Below are 22186 nucleotides of genomic sequence, written 5' to 3'. Positions count from 1 at the left end.
ACGGTCTCTCATTTCTTCAAATACTGAAATCCCCTGCTTTACTCACTCACCTGGCTACAGTGCTAATGAAGAATTGTTTTACTAATTGTTTTAGGTCAGTACTTCAAAATTAAGGCCAAGCCAATCGAATGATAACTTTCCAATATAGAGTAATCTATGCCCAGAGTCTCCTAGATCCCGGAGACAAAGGTTACAAGCATATACAGAAAACCTAGTTAGGTTGCAAGTCTCTGCAAAGCACTTATTTTACCCAAAGCCCCAGTTTATAAATCAAAGAACTAAGATGTAAAGTCAGGTTAGATGGACTCTAGAGCCTTTTGTGCTGTATTATATCAGTTACTGAAGTAATTAAAAATGAATCCTCTTTATGAACCAGGCTGTGTTAGCATTATCTCAAGTTGGGAATGATAGCACATTTCTGTCATCTCTACATTGAGAGACTGAGTCAGGAGAGGAGGGTTGGAGGCTGTCCTAGGCTAGAGCAAGTTCTTGTCTTAAAGAAAACGAGCAGCAAAAAATAGAACAACAGAATTGTCTCAGTTCACCATTACAGCCATCCTATTTAAAAATCTCTAGTGATGAAAGAATGTCCGTCTGGTTAGAATGTTTTAAAATAGTTCAATCCATTTTGCCAGTCATTCTACTGTCTCTCCTTCATCCCTTGGACATTACGTTCTTCCACTTGCAGTCACTTGGCCACCCCACACTAGTAAGCAGATTTCTAACCCTTTGACCATGTTTGCTTGTATGTGTTTGAGGTTACATTTTGGTTAACTGAAAGATGAAGCTGGGGGTATGCATGACCAAGAATGGTTTATTATGGACAAATGGTAGAAAACAAGGTTGGTGCCATCCACAAGCAAGTCCCTTGAGGCATATGTAAAGACAGACTGGTACTAAAAGTTTGCTTTATTTTTTTGTGAAGTTAAGTGCTAGCTTTTAATTACAGTTAGATTTTGTTTTCCTTCTTTTCGAACGTTATCAGAACAGTTAGCAATCACCTTATCAGTAATCAAATACACTAGGTTCCAATGTTTCTGTCCACATCTAGACTGTTTAGGTGATCAGGAACTCTCTTACTGGATTCCTTTAGATTTGAGTTCTTGATTATATCTATAAAGAAAACAGAAATGAATCATTATCAATAAAAACATGTACAGAGAATGAGAAGCACTTCTTTCCCACTGTCAATATAATCTTCCACGGAGCTTACTGAAACAGGCTGAAGGAAAATTTACTCAAAGGGTTCATTTGCTTCTGTTCTCTGTTTCAGATTTTAACCATTTATATGGTATAAGTTTCTTATATAAATTTTAATTTTTATCACACACACATGCACTTAAAAAAATTCCAAAAAAATAACAAAAGCAAACAGAAATAAAAACAAAACAAAACAAAACAAAACAACAAAAGCAAATAGAAACAAAAAAATTCCAGTGAATGGGGTCCAATCCAAGGGCTCACATATGCTAGGCAAGCAATGGACATATGAGCCACATCCACTGACCTATTTTCATTCTTTATTTAAAAATAATTATTGTGTGCATGTGTTTATGTGTGCATGTAAAAGTGTACAGGTTTCTGTAAAGACCAGAAACTGGATTTCCTGAGCTTGGAGTTACAGGCAGTTGTGAGTCACAGGATATAGGTGCTGAGAGTCAAATTTCAGTTCTCAGAAAGAGCCACTGGCACTCCTAACAGCCACACCATTCCTTCAGTCCTTTATGTTCAATCTTGAGAGACCCTGGACCAATATGAATATTTATATAAAATTCCCATACATTTAAAGCTCACTTACTACATATAGTTGAAAGCAAGTGAAAAGGATGCTGATGGAATTTACTTAGTACACCATGAGTTTTATATGTTGTGGTGCTGGTCCAAATGAGAATTGCTGTCCAAGGGTTCATGTATTTGAACACTTGGTCCCCAGAGTGGTGCTGTTTGGGAAGTTAAAGAACCTTTAAGAGATGAAGCCTTGCTGAACAAAGTATTGTCACTGAAGGTTGGCTTTGAGATTTCACAATCATACTCCATTTCCTGTGCCCACTCTCTGCTTTTTATATGTGAATGGAAATGTGATCAACCTACTCCTGCAGCCAAGCTGTTCCTATTGCCATGATTTCCCACCATCATAGACTCTGCCCCCTGGAATTGTGAGCCAAGCAAACTCTTTCTTGTTCAAGTTGCTTTTGGTCATGGTATGGTATTTTATCAGCAACAGAAAATTAGCTAATACAATTGAGTGTGTGTGAGTGAGTGAGAGAGAGAGAGAGAGAGAGAGAGAGAGAGAGAGAGAGAGAGAGAGACTATGAAAAATGAGAACCCATTTAGACAATAAACTGTTGGATCTAAAATCTAAGTAACACAAGCTTAGCTGCTTTTAACTTATTTGTAACTCTCCACTTTGATAGAAAGAACACACTTCTCCTTCATGCACAATTTAATCAACATAATACTTGATACACACAACACTGAGGTGACTTCTGACCGAGTTCTAGAAACACCTGGGCTTACCTCCAAATCCGAAACAGCTGAGAGGCTCCTGCTGACCCCACAAAGAAATTAACAGCAAACAAACTCCAATTTTTTGGTATAATTACAAGTGAGTATCTTGACCAAATAAACCCTGTTGAAACAAAGCATTTTTTTTCCTTAAAAGTTTGATTTTTTTTAAGTCAACGAAAAGCATTAAGTGCAAAGGAAGAGTCAATAAGCAGCACATACAGGAAGAAAAGTCATAGTGTGGGGTGAAAAAAAGCATTTTTAAAGGTATAGACTTTTCTGCATTATATATTACATAAAAATTCTCATGATATAATTTTCAGTATTACATGAAATTCTCAGTTCTTACATTAAAAGGAGACTTGGCTAGGAACCAGTCATATTAACTATACTATCTTTCCAAAAGATTTCAAAAACCTGAAAAGCAAAATCTCAAGCAGAAAATTATTCCTAACAGCCTTCCTGGCTACGCTATCCATAATGCAGTAGGTTTCCTAAAGATGGATAATATGTGAGTAAATATGTATGCTGACATTCGAAAAATAAAATCATTAATGACTGTAAGACCAAAGAGAGTTTTGTTGTATGTAGTTAATTTCAGTTGTGAGACTGGCCTTTAAAGGCAGAGCTATCGCTTCAGCTAGTATGTAGTTATTGTAACAGCAATCTCTTTCAGGATAACCATCTTAGAAGTAAGTTTGTTAAGACTCAGGATGTTCCTCTTATTGTTGTTGAGAGAGAAAAATAGTGGGGGGATGACTTGATCAAAGCATTATAACATGTATGAAATTCTCAACAATAATAAATTTAAAAGGACTTGTGATGGTATGAAGAGAAGCTGGTTAAAATTCAAGAAGTAAATTTAAAAATATCAGGAAGTTCCTAAAACAGACCAGTGGCACTCAAGTCCCTCTCTCTTTAAGCTCATTATAAATAGTAAAGACTGCTGAGAAAAACTCTCAAGCCAAGCTTCCTGGAAGATATTCAGACTAACTGAGTTACTTAGAAGAAACACTTTCTAACCTGTTAAGCTGCCTGCAGTTTGTGCAGCAAGTTCCATGTTTCCTGGCTGTCACCATGCTGTGGTAGGCTTTCTGTGATGCAACCATCTGAGTCATTTCTGGTCCTTAAGTAACTCCTTACCCCTATTTCTATAACTAACTCCAAGAAACTCATTGTTTCACTAAGCTGAACTTTGGTTGTTCCAACTCCTATCTGTAGTGCATAGACTTTTTCTCACATCTCCTCAGAAATAGTTACACAACAGTAGAATATGGAAGTGTTTAATTTACCTGTAGCCATCAGCACAGTGGATTGAGCTGTGCTGAGTTTCTCTGCAGGTCTGGCCATGTCAGCTAATCCAGCACATACCAATCCCTGCAAACATACATTAAGATATGGTGGAACATCAGGAGTGAGACAATCATTTTTAATTTTAAATTAAACATAAAGTATTTGTGAATTTCCACATGAAAGCTATAATCACAATAGTGCCCATACGATTAAGAAAATTCACAGCAAGAACCCCCGCCCTCCCCCCAAAAACCCACCAAATAAACAACAAAACCAAAAACCAAATCAAACCAAACAAACAAAAAACCCCCATCATAGATTTAGGAGTACTTTCTCATGTTTTCTGTCAATATTTTTTTGTTTTTTAAAGTACCTGGAGAGCTTGGCGTGGTGGCGCACACCTTTAATCCCAACACTCGGGAGGCAGAGGCAGAGGCAGAGGCAGGTGGATTTTTGAGTTCGAGGCCAGCCTGGTCTACAAAGTGAGTTCCAGGACAGCCAGGGCTATACAGAGAAACCCTGTCTCAAAAACAACAACAACAACAACAACAACAACAAAGTACCTGGAAAGTTCACTCAGTCTTAGTTTATTAGATGATTTTTCCCTATTTTTAGAAATGTTCTTATTTTGTGAGCATGTACATGTACCATGGTGCATATGTAGAAGTCACAGGACAAGCTGTGGGAGTCAGTTCTCTCTTACACCAAGTGAGTTCCAGAAATTGAATTTAGGATTAGCCAATGGAGCCTTTATCATCTGAGCTCTTACTGGCCCTAGATGATTTTTCTTTAATATTAAAGTACACATGACCATATCTTCCTTGGTGCCTTAAAATTTTTTATTTTTATTTTTTGTGGGTATGAGCATTTTGCCAGCATGTACACAGGTGTACCATCTGTGTGCAGTGCACATAGAGTCAAGACAAGGGCACTGGAACCCATGTAACTGGAGTTACAACTGGCAGCGAGATCGTGTAGATGCTGGGAATTGAAACTAGGTATGTGCAAGAGAAGCAAGCGCTCTAAACCACTGAGCTGTCTCTCCACCTCCACCCCACTCCTGCTATCTATGTCTTCAGTGTCTTTTATAGAACCACACCACACATATCCTAACTTCAGCATCACTCAGAAAGCTTGGTAATAAGCTGGGCTGGTGTAAACCTGTGATTCAAGGTATGGGCTTAGGGGAGGAGGATCATAAGTTAAAGGCCTGTCATAACCACAGAGTGAGTCCAAAGGTTAGCATAGGTATCTTAGTGAGATCCTATTCCAAAATAAGACGTTAAAAGAGGGTTAAGGATCAAAACTTCAAGGAAAATCTGGACAGTTTACTGAGATAATATCTCAAAACAAAAGGTAAAAAAGGATGGAACTCCATAATAAAGCACTTCTCCCATCCATGCATGAGGCCCTGAGTTTAATTCTTAGTACTATAAACCAAACCAAACCAAAATAAAAACTCAAACCAAAGCATTTGATAACGTTAAAATTACTCCCAAATATGTAACTGCCTCTCCATATTCTTTAGTTTATGCACTGGCTAACATAAAACATGTAAACTGCTGAGCTTCAACAAGGGTTAGTGTGCTAGGCTGGGGATGCACCTCGGTGCTAGTACACCACTTGCCTAGCACACGTAGGCCCTGGGATCAATCTCTGGTACTGCACATCAACAAAATAAAATTAAATAATTCTGTTTAAAGATCTTCAGGAGGTTAAAGGTCCATTACAATATTACACCCAGATGAGAAAAGAGGAAAAAAAAAAAAAAAAAAAAAAAGGGAGACAAATGCTATAAATGATAAGGGCTCTGCCCAGCATGTTTGATTTTTGCAACTCTCCTCTGTGCATCCTTCTAAAAACACCCCACTTTTAAATTATCATTTTCTATGTAGAATAGGTTGCCTTTGAACTAATCTGACTGCCTGTCTCTTGAGTACTGGGATTAAAGGTTTGTGCAACCATACGAGTGCTAAAAGCCCTTTCTTACACCCAGTTCCCAACGCTTTTTTTTGGAGGGATGGAGCAGGATGGAGGTCAGAGGTAGCAGCATAAAAGCCTCCCCTGTCTTCCAAGTTGCCAGTCCTTCAATAAACCTTATTTCTTTCCCACCAACTCTCAGCTCCACAGTACTGGCTTTCAAGCAGCAAGCATCCAACCCTACAGCCAGCAACACAGTGGCTATTATTCAGCTACAGAATAAGCAACTTCTGACATGCAATAACCTGGAGAGCACACAGCAGTCATAAACATTGCATGACTCTGTGGGCCTGGAGAGATGTCTCAGCAGTTAAGAGTCCTTGTTACTCCTGCAGAGGATTAAAGTTAGGCTCCTAGCACCCATGCTGGGTAGCTCACAAATGCCTCTAACTCCGGCTTCAGAGAATCTGCCACACTCGTTGGTTTCCTCAGGCATCAGCAACATGTACAGATACATGCACAGAGACATAGATATTTTTTTTAAAAAATCTTTAAAAAATATTGCATGATTCCACTTCTATGAGGTACCTAGAACAGTCAAACTCACAGACACAACCAAGAAGTAGAATGGTATTTTAAGAGAAAGAACAGCAAGTAGGGGATTGTGTATGATCCCAAAGTCTCCAAGATGCAAAGTCTTTGCAGACTGGCTATATGATGAAGCAATGAACATTACTAGGATGTACATTTAAAATACAAAAGCAAAACCGATTAAGGTAGTAATTTTATATGCATTTTGTCATATTAAAGCTCAAAGACCAGCAGTTTTCAAACTTGGAGGACACTAGAATCACCTGGAGAGGGTATTAAAACAGCTTATTGGGCTCTAACCCTGGATTCTTTTCAGACTAAGTAAGCAGATATGTGATGGGGCCTGAAGATTTTGTAAAAAGTTTCAAACAGATCCTTTTCAATATAAATTCAATGATTTGCTATAAATCATTGCTATAGCCACTAGATTGATATATATTATATATACACATAGACTATATATTATAGTAACATTATTATTAATCTTGGAGCTAAAAGTCATAAGCTCTATCACTTACACTGAATGCTTTTATGTAATACATATATTAGGCATAGTCATATACACTTTAGGCTGGCTTCAAATTCTCTATATAGCCAAAGGACAGACCTAAACCCTTTCCTACCTCCCTATCTCCGTCAGTCAAGTCCTGGGGTAATAGGGTATACCACCTTGCATGACTCTGTATGTTTTGTTAAAAATTTAGGCTCGGTGGTAGTGAAAGATGCCTTTAATCCCAGCACTCAAGAGGCAGTAGCAGGTGTATCTCTGTAAATTCGAGGTGTACACGAGTAAGCTCCAGGACATCCAGGGTTTAAAAAAAAAAAGCCATTTCTGATAAATTAATAGTGTAGAGAAAGGTAGGTAGTATACAGCCTTCATAAAATCTATTTTAAATTAGTAAATTTATATTAAGGAATTAATTATTTTAAGTAACTCCTATTAAAACCAAGACTTACCCATTTCATTATCGGAGCCCAGAAAAAAACTGTTCTGGGGCCTGAAATATAAAAGAAAGAAAAATTGAGAAATATTCCAATGTATTATATGCATTCCTTTATTAGCTAAAATTCTACTCTGCTTTCTATACACTTTGTATTAAGATTTAGGAAGGGACAAAAATATAGTATCACTCTTCTATGTGTTTTTTAATATTTTTGCCAACTATTTGTATTTATAATATTAAAAATAAGCTAAGGTGAGCTGGGTGTTGTGGCACAAGCTAAGGTGGGACTGGAAGGATAGTCCAGCAGTTAAGAGCACATGCTGCATTTACAGAGAGACCTGAGTTCAGTCCTGAGCACCAATATCAAGTGGGCCAAAACCATCTGCAACTCCAGTTCTAAATGTCCTCTTCTGACCTCTGTAGGCACTGTACTGTATAAATAGCCCACATGGACATAAGCAAATCTATATAAATAGAATAAATCTTAAAAAAACAAGCTAAAGAAATAATGGAGATAGTTCTGGAAATCTTTCCCAGTGCTTTATTTTGAACAGAAACTTAATTTTAGTTTAGTCACAATCTTTAGAGGAAATATCAAATTATAAAATTTTATTTACATAAGCTTTAGTAATGTTCATTCTTTTTATTAAAACCTGTAGCTATAAATGATAATTTATCATATATACCTATTAAGAGGTCTTGCAAAAATTCTGTATATTCTATTTTATTTATTTCAACATAAACATAGATTATACATTATTTCTCACATGCACACACGCCCCCACACATACCCACAAATACAAATACACACACACATACATCTAATGTCTATTTTGATACAGGGTCTCAAAGGTTCCTTAGTAGCAAGGTCCTTGTTTTAGTCAGTCTGGCACTTATCTGCTTTGTTAAAAGTGTCAAATGAATATCTGAAGTGTTGGAATGAATGCTGGCCTGTGTGAGGTGATTCATACCTAGAATCTCATCACTTGAAAGGCTGAGGGGAGGCAGGTATATACTGTGAGTTCATTGTCAGCATGGACTACTTGTTGAGTTTGAGGTCAGTCTGGGCTACACAGTAAGAGCCTTTCTCAAAAACAAAGAAAATTGTTTTTCTTGGATAACCTAGAATCTGAGAAGCATGACATCCAGAGGGGGAGGAACTCAGAGAAGCTGTAGGATTCACTCAAGAAATGCACCTGGTGAGCAGCAGTAAGTAGGATGCAAGTTTTAACTCTTTAACTAGTGTCCTGTACTAGATCCACAGACAACACTTTTTACGTCAAAGGATATGTGGTAGGGTAAGAGATGACAGATTTTGTCCGGGGACCTTAAAATGTTAACTAAGTTTGCCAAGTTTAGTTATATACTGGAATACTTAATATTACATATGCTCTTTCTTATACATGGGATCAACAAAATACATCTACTTCTTTTTTCTTTTTTTGAAACACGTTCTTGTTAAACTGCAGCTCAGGCTGTCCTGGAGGTAACACTGAGACTACAGGCATGTCCCACCATTCCTGGGATGCTTATTTCATTATGCAACCTAATATAAAAATAGTGATTTATAAACAAATTCAAGGTTAAAAATAAAATTGATGCCCATGTCTATTACTACTACCTTAATATTCTACTTTATAAGGATAATTTTTTGAGTAAGGGCCTGGAATAGATCAGGCTGGCCTTGAACTCACAGAGATTCATCAGATCCTTTGAAACTAGAGTTACAGGTTGTTGTGAGCTACCTGATGTGGGTGCTGGGAACAGATTTCTGGACCTCTGGAAGAGCAACAAATTCTTTTAAATCATGAACTACCTTTCCACTACTCAGTAATTTTTAATTATCAAACATTCTGACAATCCAATACAAAGATATATGAATTTGGTGCTTACATGCAGAGCAAAAAAAGGTAAAAATATTCAAAACTGGCTGGATATATGGCTCAGTGGTTAAGAACACTGCTCTTCCAGAGGTCCTGAGTTCAATTTCCAGCAACCCATGGTGCTCACAACCATTTGTAATGGGATCTGATGCCCTCTTCTAGTGTGTCTGAAGAGAGCAACAGTGTACTCACATATATAAATCTTTAAAAAAATATTCAAAACCTTTTTGTAATTAAACCATATTTCTGTAAGAGCTTTGTACTTTGTATATACAGTAAAATAATGCAATTTATAACATACAATAGTCTTATTGAGTGAGATGTTTCAGGCAGTACTTGCTGATATTGTGTTGACTGTATGCCCAGCACATAGTGTATACTTAGTGTTCAGAACTGAAGTTGTAGTGAAATTGTGCATTATTCCAAGGGTAAGTACTATCAGAAACACCTTAGTTCACGATGTATTTGACTTGATTTATATGAGTGCTTTGCTCATGTGTATGTCTGTGTATCACTTGTGTGCCTGGCTGCGGAGGAGGTTAGAAGAGGGTGCTGGACCCCATGGAGCTGGAGTTTCAGTTGTAAGCCACTATGTAGGTGCTGGGAATCTTCCTCTGGAAGAATGGCCAGTGGTTTTTTTTTTTTTTTAAGATTTATTTGTTTTATTTATATGAATACACTGTAGCTGCCTTTAGACACACCAGAAGAGGGCATCTTATCCCACTACAGATGGTTGTAAGCCACTACATGGTTGCTCACAATTGAACTCAGGACCTCTGGAAGAGCAGTCAGTATTCTTAACCACTGAGCCATCTCTCCAACCCCAGCCAGTGCTCTGAACTGCTAAGCCATCTCTACAACTCCTCCATATTTAAGCTTGAGTTAAGCTTTTGTTGTTACATGTTCAGAAACTTTTACTGCTGACAAAGTTTCTACTGCTCCCAAATTCAGTTACATAACCAAACAGAGGGTTGTGAGTCACAGCTTAGGAAGCTGGGCTATCACTTGCCTTTAACATTAAGTGGCAGGGACCCTGGACTACTTTTCCAGTTTAACATAGTCCTTGATTCTTTTTATATCTCAGACTAATTCTCATTATTCTTACAGTTAAATTAACCAATTCAATAAGATTTTTAATACAGGATATTTAAAAACCTACCACAATGTATTTTACTTTAGGATTTTGAGACAAAGTCGCACTACAAATCCCACCAGTGTGTGTTCAAGCTTGCAGCAATACTCTTGGCCTCTTCCTCTTTTGATTTTTGGTTTTGAGATAAGGTCTTACTGTGTAGCTGTGGCTGGCCTGGAACTCACAAAATCTGCCTGCCTCACCAAGTGCATGCTGGGATTACAGTACCATGCTTACTTAGCCTTCCACAGTACACTTTAAACAGTTAGCTGCTTATCTACTTACCTATGAAGATTATCAAGTAGCTGCATACTTGCATGAATAGTATTAAAGGAAAGTTAGCCAGCATAATGCAAAATAGTTTATATTACTTATGTTACTATAATGAATAAGGAAGCATATATGCATAAAATAGATATATATGTACACATACACAATTTTTAAATTATACTTGGCTCTCCTTTTATCTATCTATCTATCTATCTATCTATCTATCTATCTATCTATCTATCTATCTATCTATCTATTTATTTATTTCTCTTTTCGAGACAGGGTTTCTCTGTGTAGCCCTGGCCGTCCTGGAACTCACTTTGTAGACTAGGCTGGCCTCGAATTCAGAAGTCCGCCTGCCTCTGCCTCCCGAGTGTTGGGATTAAAGGTGTGCACCACCACGCCCGGCTTACTTGGCTCTCCTTATCTGTGGCTTCCATCATCTTCAGATCCACCCAACTATGGACTGACAATACTTGGAAGCTATGTGTAGTAGTGCACTTCTTATAATTCTAGTACCCAGGAGATTCATTGGTTTATATTTTAAGACTCAGTCTTTTTCATCTGCATTGAATAAACATGTATTTTTCTTGAAGTTGGCCCCCAAACAAAGTAGAGCAACAACTATCTAACTTAATGCCTTATGTAATTTAGAGAAAACCAAAAGTATACAGAGTCCTGGAACTCACCCAGCAAGATACTTAAGAATGACATAAACTGTTTCCGTGAGCTTGGCATTAGATATTGGTGAGTCTGGTTTAGCTGTGTGTGTGTGTGTGTGTGTGTGTGTGTGTGTGTGTGTTGCACATGGTAGTAGTTTATACTGCAATCTAATCCTAGGGTATCATTTTTAGAATTCTCCGAACACTTGAAGATCACAGATCATGTCTTTGTGAGTATAATTATAATGCTAAGCTTTATTTTCCTAGGTATCTCATATCAAATTATTTTTACATTTTCCCCATAAACCTTATAGGGGACTATTTATAGTCTAAACTGTGGAACAAATTTGTAGACAGTGCTAAAATGGTTGTTGAGAGAATTGAAACTACCAAAGGGTTCATTTTTGATGCTTTCTAATTGAATAGGAATTCTGATCACAGCCAGTCCCTCTCTTCCTACCTTGAGCAAAACTAGAAACAAAACTCTTTAAAGACTAAGTGGTACATGTTTGTAGTACCAGCACTGGGAGGCTGAGGCAGGAGGATCAATGAGTTTTTTATTTTTTTTAGGTTTTTCGAGGCAGGGTTTCTCTGCATAGCCCTGGCTGTCCTGGAACTCACTTTGTAGACCAGGCTGGCCTCGAACTCAGAAATCCGCCTGCCTCTGCCTACCAAGTGCTGGGATTAAAGGCGTGCGCCACCACGCCCGGCATGGATCAATAAGTTCTAATTCAAACAAAATATCGCCCCCCCCAAAAAAAAAACCCACAGGAAGAGAGCTGGGTGTGGTGGTGCAGCCCTTTAATCCCAGAGGCAGGTTGATCTCTTTGAGTTTGAGGTCTACAAACTGAATTCTAGGACAGTAGGGAGACCCTGTCTCAAAAACAGAAGGGGAGTGAGGAGAAAGAAGTAGAATTATTGAAGGACTACACCAATGTAGTGTTGTGTGGTACCAGCAAGCCTGTAATTCCAGCACATCCCAGTATTCATTAGCAGTTGGTAGGGATCCAAGTGGATTTTTATGATAAATTATACTAAGAAAAACCATGATTTAAAAGAAAAAATATTTTTGAGACATGGCTTTGTATATACCTTAGATTCTGAACGCAGGTTCCTCCTGCTTTGGTTTCATCTGTGTGACTATTGGGATTAGAGGTGCAGGAGATAGGAACCAAGTAAACAATTGCCACAAATAGGTGGTTACAGTGGTATTGCTTCTGCTGTTGCTACCAGTGCCCTCTCGTGGGCAAAGAGACCTGGATGCTGTTAAACATTTGAATGCACAAACCAGCTGCACCAGCAAAGAACCACTCAGTAGCTCCACCCTAACATCCTCCTCTTAACCCTTAACCGCCATCCATCCCTCAAAACCTTGTTTTTGGTTCCAGGTTATCAAGTAAACTTTCTTTAGCATCTCCAGTTTAAGCTAAATGCTTCTCTGAACAACCAAAACAGCTCATATATTTTACTGTCTTCTACACTGGGCTTAACTATGCATGCCCAGAATTGAAGCTTTATCAAACATATTCAAACTTTAGTAAGCTTGACAGAGAAGGACCCTGACATTGCTTTACTCTCAAGGCCAGAATCACTGTCTCCTCATTTTCAGCAGCATAGGCTTCCTTCATGATTTTACTAGACTTTTACTAACAAGCTGTTCTTAGACCATGGAGCCTGTTCCAAGCCCAGAATCAGATCCCTGTAATTTCATTTAGAGTGAGTAGGGGAGGAATCATTTTTCTTTGACATACATGGACCCTGGATCATAGTCTGTATAAATTTCTTAGTTTGGTTTTATTATTGCTTGAAGCTTGGTTTCATTACTCAAGAAAGTGTACCTTCTCAGTCTCTGGGTGAAGAGGTGTCTATATTTTCTTTGAATTGTTCTGGATTCTCCCAGCCCCTACCACGTCAAAACTGTTTATTCTATTGCTGTCCCCAAATTGTTTTCTGAGTAAGGTCCTTCTTGGCTTCTTTGAAAGTTTACATGGTTGAACATTTGAGTTAATGAATATAAAGTTTTCCAGTAGGTTTACCTAGTAACTAATTTACTCAAATGTTCCAAGCTAGGCAACAGTTTATAAAAATGTAACTGCACAAATGCCAACAGAACCAAACAACCAAATCAACCAACCAACCAACCAAACAAACAAAAACCCTCCTTCAAACATGAAATTAAGTGACCAGGACTTTGGACAAGAAAGACATTTTAACTGGTGAAAAAAATACATTTATTTAATGTTATGACTATTTTGCCTGTATGTATCTGTATCATGTTTATGACTGGTTCCCATGGGGGCCAGAAGATGGTATCAGATCCCCTGAAGCTGGAGTTACAGATGGCTATGAGCTACTGAGTACTAGGAACCAGAACTAAACCTAGTTCATCTGCAAAACCAGCAAGTATTTTTAAGTGTTGAGACATCTCTCCAGCCCTAATTAGTGATAATTTTAAAAGATGAAAACAAACTTTAAATGAGTTTAATAAGTTTTAAGTACTAAGCAAAAAATATTAGTAGCATATATGCAAGATTATAAATTGCTATTTTTCTGAGGTACTTGAAGGCAATGGACAAGTTAATATCAGGATAATTAGAGTTGGATAATTGTAAATATAAACAAGTAGCTGTTTTTGTTTTGTGTTTTATCTTTGAGATGGGGTAGGGGCCTGGGGACTGTCTCACTCCGTAGCCCACATTGGCTTGTAATTCTCCAAGTAGCCTAGGCTGACTATGAACTGATTGCTTTCCTCTGGCCTTGGTCGCCCAAAGAATAGTGTCTTAGGGTTTCTACTGCTGTCAAGAGACACTGTGACCAAGCCGTTCTTGTAAAGGACAACATTTAATTGGGGCTACCTTACAGGGTCAGAGGTTCAGTCCATTATCATCAAGGTGGGGAAGCATGGTAGCCTCCAGGTAGGCACAGCACTGGAGGAGCTGAGAGCTCTACATCTTCATCCAAAGGAAGCCAGGAACAGACTGACTCCCACATGGTTAGGAGAAGAGTCTCAAAGTCCACCCCACAGTGACATACTTCTTGTAAGAAGGCTACAATACTCCAACAAGACCACACCTCCCAACAGTTCAACTCCCTGGGTTATGCATATTCAAACTACCACAAATGGGATTACAGGTATGACCTCTACCACAAAGTAGCTTGCTTTTGTTTTATATTTTTACTTTGTTTTCAAGTTTTAAAAAAGAAAAGGAGGGCTGGGTATAGTCATATATGCTTGAAATTCCAGCAATAAGGAAGCAGAAGTAGGTAGACTTCTAAGAAATCGATTTCCTGGCCTACCCAGAGATTTCTAGGCTATCTAGGACTATGTAGCGAGACCCTGTCTCTGGTGGGAGTGGGGCCCAAATAATATAACTATAAAGGTTTCAAAGAAAACTTAGTTTTCCCTTTTATTTGTTCTCAACTAATTTGTTTTATCTTCAGATTTATTCATATAGTGAATAAATGCAGATAATATATGAATTCAGATACAGAAGTTGTCACTGGATCTAAAAACATTAGTGAAATAAATAACTTAGATGTAGACATTACTCAAATGGTAACAATGCCAATGCATTATTAAGACTGAAAAAAACAGGGTTAGGCTATATACAATTATAGTTATTCTCACAGGAAAACATAAAAATGATAATTATAATGTCTAATATGATTATATTACCACCTTAGTGTCAGGATAAACAGAAGTGTAAATTGATAGAGTAGCTGTTAATATTCACTATTATTGAAATAATTAAGTGGAAATTAATTTTAAAAATCACCTTATAAAAATTCCATTTATAGTTCAACAAGAGACATGATATTCTCAGAGAGAAATGAACACTTTTAGACAAAGAATTTAACAATACATTTTCACCTTCTTTTCTTAAGACTTTATTACTCGTAAAGGTAGAAAAGGCAGCAAAAATTGATAATTTAGAAATACCAGATAGTATTCTATGTATATTTAAAATTATGATCTATTTAAGGATAAAGGAAATACAGTATACAGCAAAATAATTATTTTTCTTTTTTACATGTATTACTCATTATTTATTTAGTGGGTCTGAGGGAGTGGTCCCTACATGCAGTAGACACGAAGTCAGAGAACAATGTCTGAGAGTCAGTTCTTTCATACTGTGCGAGTCTCAGGGATCAAACTCAGGTTTGCCTGCAGAGCCACCTTACCCAGTTCCTTTTTTGTTTGTTTTTACTTTTTGTTTTTTTCTGAGACTGGGGTCTCATCATATAGTTCAAGAACAAACAGCTCAGTTCAGGTTGGCCTTGAACGTGGGGTGATGTTCTGCCTCAGCCTCTGGAAGAGGCTTACAGGTTTGTATCACCATGCCAGGCAGATTGATGTACCTTTTCTCCTCTTTTTTTTTTCCCCTCCATTATTTGGTTTTCTGTGACAGGACCTCACTATGTAGCTCTGGTTGCCCCCGAACTCACTAGCAAACCTGGCTGGCCCAGAACTCCCAGAGATCTGTTTGCCTCTTCCTCCTGAGTGTTGGGATTATAGGGGTACACAACTATATCCAGCTAGGTTGATTGTACTTTTATAAACTAAATTTTATTTCCTAAATTTTTTTCAGCTGGGAGTAATTGTCATCAGTGGAATAAATGAATTCTGTCCAGAACATAGGCTATATGTATGTATGTATGTATGTATGTATGTATGTATGTATGATTCTTCCTACTATAAAAAGACTTCCTTCTTGGAAAAGCATATGCACACATACACTTACAAACACTGAACTGGTATTCACTGTAGTGAAGTGAAGAATAAAATTTCTTACTGAATATTGGAAGGTCACAAAGATCACTACCTCTTCTCATTCCTTCCACACCATTCTCTACTGTGGCTTTCCTTTTCTCAGCTTTTTAAACTGCAGCAACACTCAGTCCTCTTCCCTGTATCTCCCGAGGGCTGGAGTACAGGCATTATTTTCTGGGCCTGTCTGGGATTTGTCATTATTTCTTTGTTTATGTGCAGCTCTCAGTTGGCAGAGGTGGGAGGATCAGTTCAAGGCCAGCTGTACCCAGCTACATAGCAAGTCCAAACTGGTCTATATGACATTGTGTTAAAAAAAAAAAAAGTAAAATAAAAAAGAAATCTAAACCTGTGTGTATAATGTATATAACTGTTATCTGCAGTTGTTCTAGAATTCAGCAGAATATCAGAACTTCTCTAATATTGTTTACTATCCATGAATCAACTATGTCTCATCTTTTACTCTCTTCACTTTTCAATATCCCTCTTAGTTCCACATACTATACAAGACTTACACAATATATATGATATCATTTGGCCAACTACACACACAACCTCATAATGTTAAAGTTGGTATTTGACACCATTACTGACTGTACTAAAACTTTAATTGCACTAAAACTGGTTCTGACTTAACACTAAGATCAGGATTATGAATACTGGTATTTTATATTATGCATCTTTTGGGATGATACACCTTATTTTTTTTTTTTAAAGAATGCTTTCTACCTGGCATTGGTGGCCCAAGCCTTTAATCCCAGCTCTTGGGAGGCAGAGGCAGGTGGATTTCTGAGTTCGAGGCCAGCCTGGTCTACAGAGTTAGTTCCAGGACAGCAGGGCTACACAGAGAAACCCTGTCTTGAAAAACAAAACAAAAGAATGCTTTTAAAATTAGCAGTGTTTTTCCTCAGCTGTATTCATCCATGTTCCATTATTACAATGAAATGTCTAAGGCCAATACTTGGTGAGAACCATCTGGGGTTGGGTAGATGGCTCAGTGGTTAAGAGTACTTGTTGCTGTCAGAATGGACCAGATCTAGTTCCCAGAACCCACTGTTTGGCTCATGAGTAGAGAGAAGTCAGACTAAGGCCTTTTAGTGATGGTCTTCTTGCTGACAGAGATCTGAGGTAGGGCAGTAAGAGGGGAAAGGATATGTTTAGGTATATGCATGGTCTCTGTCCCAAAGTCACTAGGACTCAGTCATAGGCACTTTACCCTAAGGAATTTACTTTTTTTTTTTTTTTAAAGATTCATTTATTTATTATATGTAAGTACACTGTAGCTGTCTTCAGACACTCCAGAAGAGGGAGTCAGATCTTGTTAGGGATGGTTGTAAGCCACCACATGGTTGCTGGGATTTGAACTCTGGACCTTCGGAAGAGCAGTCGGGTGCTCTTACCCACTGAGCCATCTCACCAGCCCAATTTACTTCTTTCTAATTACTTGCCAAAGTTTCTACCTCCAAACACCTTTGACTTATTATATTTTCAGTTACTTAATGCCTTACAATGAGGATTAATATTTAGAGAGTTAAAGGACATTCAAACCATATGGACAACTAAACATTAAGTAAACATTGTGCAACTTACCTTTAATGTTATGATCTGGCAAATGCCTAGAGCATAGTTATACAACTGGCTTGTTTGGAGCAATATGTTTTCTATATAGTTAGCTAGACGGTGGGTTAAATGATACCCCTTATATGAGTTGAGGAACTTGTCTAGGAATCTAGTTTAGTTATTATTAGTTTTTATTATTTTCCTATAGAGGCAATCATTCTATATCACAGCACATGATTTACACAAGCAAAACAATGGCCTCAAAATTCCAGGTCACATAGTATTCCAACTACATAAATATCTGAATAGAATATATTCTTGCTACCTCTTTAGAAATATTTGTCAATGACAAAAAATAAATTTAAAATTTTATAATAGGCAACATATACTTTCTGAGTGCTAATATTCTAACCTTTCATAACTTTTTAATAGAACCCTGTATATGAATGTAGTCTAATGCTTAGAAGGTTATTCAATACCAAACACTAAAGTATAATAGTATCCACAGGGACTATTCGTTCTGGGTAAGGAGTAGGCCGATAATCTGTTTTCTCAGATTTTTGTTCAAATTGCTGGGCTTACAACTTTTCAATCACAAATATGTTTTTAGTGATAGGCATTGTCTTAGTCAGGGTTTCTATTCCTGCACAAACACCTTGACCAAGAAGCAAGTTGGGGAAGAAAGGGTTTATTCTGCTTACATTTCCATACTGCTGTTCATCACCAAGGAAGTCAGGACTGGAACTCAAGCAGGTCAGGAAGCAGAACTGATGCAGAGGCCATGCAGGGATGTTCTTTACTGGCTTGCTTCCCCTGGCTTGCTCAGCCTGCTCTCTTATAGAACCAAGACTACCAGCCCAGAGATGGCACCACCCACAAGGGGCCTTTCCCCCTTGATCACTAATTGAGAAAATACTTTACAGCTGGATCTCATGTAGGCATTTCCTTAACTAAAGCTCCTTTCTCAGTGATAACTCCAGCTGTGTCAAGTTGACACAAAATTAACCAGTACAGGCATCTTTACTTATTATTCAAAAACTTAATTGCTAGAGATGTAGCTTGGTTATTGAGTTCTTGCTTAACATGTACGGAGCCTCTGGTTCTATTCCCAGTACCACATAAGTAAGGAACACTGGTGCCTGTCTTTAACTCTATCACTGAGAGTGTAGACAAGTCGATCCCTGCTGCTCAATGGCAAGCCAGCCTAGGTGAACTGACGAGCTCTAGATTCAGTGACAGATCTGAAAACATAAGGTGTCTGGTCCCAGTGGTATGCACCTTTAATTCTAGCAGTTGGGAAGCCAAGGCAGGACAATTTCTCTTGAGTTTGACGTCAGACTGCTCTATATAGCAAGTTTAAAGTCAGCCAGGAGAATGTAATAAGATCTATTCTTTCTAATTGGAGACAGGGTTTTTTTGTTTGTTTGTTTGTTTGTTTTCCCGTTTCACAGCCTTGGCTATCCTGGAACTCAAATTCACAGAGATCTGCTTGCTTCTGCATCTTGAGTACTGGGATTAAAGAAGTATGCCACCATCCCAGTAAAGATCTAATTTTAAAAAAGCAAAATAAACAGCAACGAACAAGACCTCAACTTCAAGTTCAAGGTCAACCTGGGATAGAAGGGATCTTGTCTCAAAAACAAACAAACAAACAAACAATGCAATAACAACAACAAAAGCCCTAAACCCTTTATTTGGAAGAGAAAGTTCGTTCTGATTTGTAAAACAAATACTTTTGTACATGTCTTACAGATAATACAATCATTTAATTTTCACAATCATTCTTAATTTTAAAAGATTTCCACCCAGGCAGTGAGGGCTCACCTTTTTTTAGGTTTTTCGAGACAGGGTTTCTCTGTGTAGTCCTGGGTGTCCTGGAACTCACTCTGCAGACCAGGCTGGCCTCAAACTCAAATCCGCCTGCTTCTGCCTCCCGAGTGCTAGGAATAAAGCAGTTCGCCACCATGCCTGGCTCAAGGGCTCACATTTTCAATCACAGCACTCAGGAGGGAGAGGTAGGCAGATCTCTGAGTTTGAAGACATCCTGGTCTACAGAGCTAGTTCCAGGACAGTCAGGGCTGCACAAAGATATCCTGCCTTGAAAACCAAACCAAACCCAAAACAAAACCCAAAACAAATAACAACCAACTAACCAAACAAAGAGATTCCTAAGGTTTGGGGCATTCGTTAAAGCCAAAGTCATACAATCAAAGTCAAGACTTAACCTACCTCTGTCTTCCAACTCTGTGTTCCTTTCATCAAATTTAAAACAGAAGTAACCCAAAGACTTCTGGATGAAACACACAAAGTACTTCTACAGTTTAAGTACTATAAACAATAATTACAAGTGGCTAAAAGCCAGGGTCTTGAAAAACATCAAAAAAGACTACTTTTCAATTCCCTGTTAGCTTAAGTACTTTAAAACTGGGCCTGCTCTACACTGTCCTCATTCCAAAGCTGGAGGGCAAGAATTGCCACAGACCTCAGTTGATTTTGTAACATTCTGATCATTACATAGTTGTCAAATTTTATCTTCTGAAAAATCTCTGCCATAAAACTTAACAAAACAGAAAAATGTAAAAACTAATAAGTAAACAAACTTCATCAATAAAGTTCCTTAAAAACAAGTTTTATAATGATTTTCATGCTGCAGTAATGCCATTAAGTGTTAAAATTACTGTTATGCAGAGGTATGGACCATTCTGTTATTAAAGTGGACACCAGATTTAATAACCAGCCCAGGCTCTAGAGAGCTGTCTCATCTCTTAAACCTTTCACTGGGCACTGGTGGACCACACCTTTAATCCCAGCACTTGGGAGGCAGAGGCAGGTGGATTTCTGAGTTTGAGGACAGCCTGGTCTACAGAGTGAATTCCAGGACAGCATGGACTATACAGAGATGCCGTCTCAAAAAACAAACAAACAGAACTAAACCTTTCTAATATCAATTATAGACTATGGATTTAATCTATGTAAAGGCAAAGTTCACTTTTTTGTTAGCAACTCAATTTTTCCATTGTGAGTAAAATTTTCTATTCGCTCAATTTTATGCTTGAAAGACTTCATAATATAATCAGATTTTAGTCCTCACCCAAGTATTACTATCACCCATTTTGTATTAGAAATAAATCAATTTAGTAACTATAATAAAGAGCTAGAGGGACAGGGGCCTTCCAGTTTCTTAAAGAATTATTTTTAACTACAAGAATTCTTATCCAGTACTTGTGACAGCTAACATCATCAAAGAATCAAGCATATGTTATTTTTGATTTTCACACTGAATACATGTTGTATGAATGAAGACAGAGGTATAGAATTTTGCTCAAGGTCACATCTTGGTGAGCGGTAGAACAGAACTGTATTCATATCTGCCCACATAAAACACAGTTAGAACCTGGTCAGTGATTGCATAATGACTGGCTTATTATACTGGGTCTATGGAACCAGGAATGACATTGACTGAACCGGGAAGGGGAAGGGGATGGGGGTGGGGAGCGTCCAATTTTGGGGAGGGCTCACTTCAGCAGACCTCTGCCAAGAGGAACTAAAGTATGACCTTTATTCCAAACCCTCTGCTGAGACCAGACACCTTTTCAGCCCTACCCCACGTGGGCGTTAGAAATTCACGGAGGGAGAAAGGGGAGGAGAATGAGGGTTTCATGGTGGCCCAAGACCCCTTCGGGGCTCTCAGGAGTTAAGTAAGGTTCAAGTCTGGAGGCGAGGTCCGGAGTGTGAGTAGTGTTTAAGGGAGCGAAGGCATCAAAAGTCAAAAAGGGCACCGGGTGGAGATACTCGGTTTTTGGAAAGAGACCTAAGATGAAACAAGGTGAAAGGCTAGGAGAATTGATGGATTCAGGGGACGAGACGAGGGCTCTGGGATTCCGGTAGCAACTCAACTGTCACAGGGCCTCTAATGTCCCGGTTTCGGAGGGAGGGGAACGATCTCGGTGCGAGCCGTTCAGGATTCATTACCTGCCGGGTGGTTGTACAGCGGCCTCAATTTCTTTGGCAGCAACAACTCCACTTTATCCATGAGTCGGTGATAGGTGGCCCGCAGGCCTCGGGCGCCGGCAGCTGCCATCGCGGCGGCCTAGGGATCGACAGCAGCAGGGTGGGAGCGCCGCTGTGTCCGCGTTCCTGGCTGACAACGAAGGGCGGCTCGTCACTTTCTCTCTACAGCGCTGGGGCGTCCGCCTCTGCCCTAGGGTGCCCTTCCCCGGCTCTGCCAGCCGGAGGTGAAGCACCTAGAGGCCGAGTCCCGCAAAGGCTCAGGGGGCGGAGCTCAGAAAAAGCCCGCCCCAGCCCGCCTCCCGCGAGCGGGTGGGGGAGACAGTGGAGGAGGAGTCATGGCAACAGGTGCTTTAGAGGTCGCCGCGCTGGGGCCGCTAGCGCTGGGCGGGCGAGGCGTTGCGCAAGCTTAATAGCCTGCTCTAATTGGCTGGCCTCACAGAGCGGAAGAGGCGTGGCCAGAACCTCGCCTCCTTCCGGCCCTAGAGGCCATGTTGGAGAGGGGAAACTGAAGCCGCACTTCCGCCCCGTCCCTCATTTTGACTAAGAAGTTTTCTGGGCTTCCCTCTCCCGAACTAAAGATGACGCTGGATACCTGTCGGGCTTCCTTTCATTTACTGATTGTTTTTGAGTCGCTATGTGCCCCAGGG

General features: G+C 39.0%; 1 protein-coding gene across 1 annotated transcript; it reads right to left on the bottom strand.

The window, feature by feature from the left end:
- Positions 1-880: 880 nt before the first annotated feature.
- Positions 881-21815, bottom strand: Mpc2 (mitochondrial pyruvate carrier 2). The gene is made up of 5 exons (XM_021198134.2): positions 21501-21815; positions 7267-7307; positions 3798-3882; positions 2518-2629; positions 881-1113 (listed from the first exon to the last, which is right to left on the bottom strand). The coding sequence occupies exons 1-5, from the start codon at positions 21607-21609 to the stop codon at positions 1077-1079; spliced, it is 384 nt and encodes a 127-aa protein (XP_021053793.1). The 5' UTR covers positions 21610-21815; the 3' UTR covers positions 881-1076.
- Between the last annotated feature and the right edge of the window lie 371 nt (positions 21816-22186).

This window comes from Mus pahari, chromosome 5 (assembly GCF_900095145.1).
Source record: "Mus pahari chromosome 5, PAHARI_EIJ_v1.1, whole genome shotgun sequence".
In the NCBI taxonomy this organism is placed as follows: domain Eukaryota; kingdom Metazoa; phylum Chordata; class Mammalia; order Rodentia; family Muridae; genus Mus; species Mus pahari.
The sequence above is the reverse complement of the archived record's forward strand: the minus strand, read 5'-3'. Positions and strand labels throughout refer to the sequence as shown.